General features: G+C 40.9%; 1 protein-coding gene across 1 annotated transcript in view; it reads left to right on the top strand.

Moving 5' to 3' along the window:
- Nucleotides 1–1,180, top strand: part of LOC140947303 (uncharacterized) — a 3,767-nt gene extending 2,587 nt beyond the window's left edge. Inside the window, exons 3-5 of the mRNA XM_073396362.1 lie at nt 46–143; nt 420–478; nt 914–1,180. Coding sequence (XP_073252463.1) covers nt 46–143; nt 420–478; nt 914–990 — 234 coding nt within the window. The 3' untranslated portion in view covers nt 991–1,180. The remainder of the gene's footprint in view (nt 1–45; nt 144–419; nt 479–913) is intronic.
- Nucleotides 1,181–2,500: the final 1,320 nt, after the last annotated feature.

Consider the following 2,500-nt stretch of genomic DNA (forward strand, 5'->3'; position numbering starts at 1 on the left):
TCCTCCCGGCTCAAAAATAACAACCTAGTTTTTATCTATTTTTAGAACGAAGTGGCACTCAACTCTACGTCCCAAGAGAGGACCGACCTCCAACTCGAATGGATATCTCCACAGGAACACCCACCGGGAATAATCCACATCAGGTGGGGCCGGGGAAGTTTGCCGGGTAGTTGGGAACTAATTAGACATGGATGGAAATATGTTAGAGAAGGAAAATAATGAACATTGCCTGTCATAAAGCGATTGTTCACCATCATTTGGCGTGAAAGAAAATTAATCATTCCATAAATGTGGCCCGATAAATATCACAAAAAAGTCGCGAGGTGCCTTGGTTAATGATAATGCCCTATTCTCGGGCCAGACACGATATGACAACTCCTGGATATGATTAATAGATCCACACTTTCCTTTCGTTTCAGGGCCAGCGTGATTAAGGAGTACGGTGTTTACTGGGATGGAATCGAACTAACTTTGATAAGTAAGTTTTGTGTTCTAAATTGCAGCGGTGAGCTCGAGACATAAAATACGGTATGCTGATGCAACATGAGTGGGATGGGGTCGAGCTGGAAAGAGCTTTCTGTAACTGAAAAAGGGTAAAATTCCTTGTCTTACAATTGGGTTTAAAGAGATAATTTGCCATTTTGGTATTAAATAAAACACTGAAATTGCTTTTAAGGTTAATTCTTAAAGGACGGGCGTATTTACTAAAATAAACCATGATCCATGTTTTCGGTCTCAAAGTCTAAAATACACCCTTGATAACTACAGCAGGTGCGTGAGTCGTGCTTGTTACTCACTCTTCCTGGAACTTGCCTTATTTTTTTAAATGAAAGCGAAAAATGGCTTTAAGTGAACATGCGCTGGTTAGTATGTGTCAAGCGAATAAATAACCCGGTTATTTTTTTGTTCACAGGTAGTCAGACGGCCATCACTGTCCAGTTTTCCAGTCTTTGTTTGGTTGTAATCGCCTTACTTTACAGTATCATGTAAAAACAGGCACCTCTTTTTATTGCTGGCTTTTTCACCTTACAGGGGTTTAATTATGAGGATATGGCTGTTTTAGGTCAATTCTGTGCTTAAGTCATTTCTTAGGGCGCTTTCCATTTGTCTGAACTGACCGGCCAGACCGTTCCTGTCGTAATGGGAATTTCACTTTTAATCAAAACAAACCAGCCCGATGAGATCAGTTTTCAGTAAAAACTCTGGGAAAAAGCCTTTAATTTAATTTGCAAACTGATTGGTCGGGCAAAGGTCCGGCCCGCCAGTTCTGACAAATGGAAAGCACCCTTCCTTTCTTCACTTATGCACAAAATACTACTGTAGAGTTATGAAGAAGTACCGAACAAACTTCACCAGGGAGCCCTAACCATAATTTTTGAGTGATCTCTTCAGAAATAGTGTAAACCTGAACGTCATGTCCATCCTTGCCATCCAACGCATAAAACCAGACGACAGGAAACAGTTTTATTGCCTAAATATAGTCTTAAAGAACCAAAATGGACCATTAGTGTCGGAATTCAGTAGAGAGAAGTGTGTCGTCACGTTACCATGGTACCAAAATTACTGGGTCACAACAATAGGAAGCTTAAGCAACGAGGATGGCGACGCCAGCGAGAATGGTGAAAAAACCCAATAGGTTTGGGGCCTGTTTACATGAAGGTGGGGGACCCCAGGTAGGTAAGGTAACTCGCGGCGGGTCACCCCGCCTATCATGTAAACGTGATCAAATTAAATGAGAGATTATATGGACAGGTGAGTTACCCCACCTAACCAGGTTACCTCACCTACGTGCATCACGCTTTTTTGTACATTATTTTAGCCGTCGTTGCACGACTGCGACATGAAACTTCTAATTTCACGCGCCCGCTTTATGGAGTAGATGAACACAACACAAAATTTTCTTCTTCTTTTTCTAAACTTAGATACGATCCTTTCGGATTTAACCCCAGAAAATTTCGCCAACATTTGACAAATTAAATGAAATTGAATAAGATCGGTGAATTTTGAAACAGTGTGAATTCACTTTTTGAGTGACGTTTTCGGTTTGTTGTCATCCAGAAATTTTACTACCATGGTAACGTGACGTAACGACTTCTCTCTATTGAAAACACGTTCAAGCTTTGTAAACAGATTGAAAATAGCGTGGCATAGCCTTTTTAACGTCCGTCACAGAATTCAGCAATGTGACGGACTGTGGCACACGACTGATGTGCCCTTTGCTTCCTTTTATTAAGACGACATGGTGGTTTACTTCTATAGACCGAAGCCACCTAAGTCCACTAACCCTCTGGCGAGCAGTACCTTAAAAATAATAGCCCAGTAATTAAAGTTTCTATGGAAACGGCAACCACAAAATCAGGAAATGAAAATGCGAAAGTATCAACCTGACAATTGTTAGAAGACATTACAGGAGCTCTTTCAATGCATATTACAAGCTGGCATAACTTGCGACATAAAAGCTTACGTTCATAAACTCCAGCTTTCCGTTTAAAGTGAAGAT

Source organism: Porites lutea, chromosome 9 (assembly GCF_958299795.1).
Source record: "Porites lutea chromosome 9, jaPorLute2.1, whole genome shotgun sequence".
In the NCBI taxonomy this organism is placed as follows: domain Eukaryota; kingdom Metazoa; phylum Cnidaria; class Anthozoa; order Scleractinia; family Poritidae; genus Porites; species Porites lutea.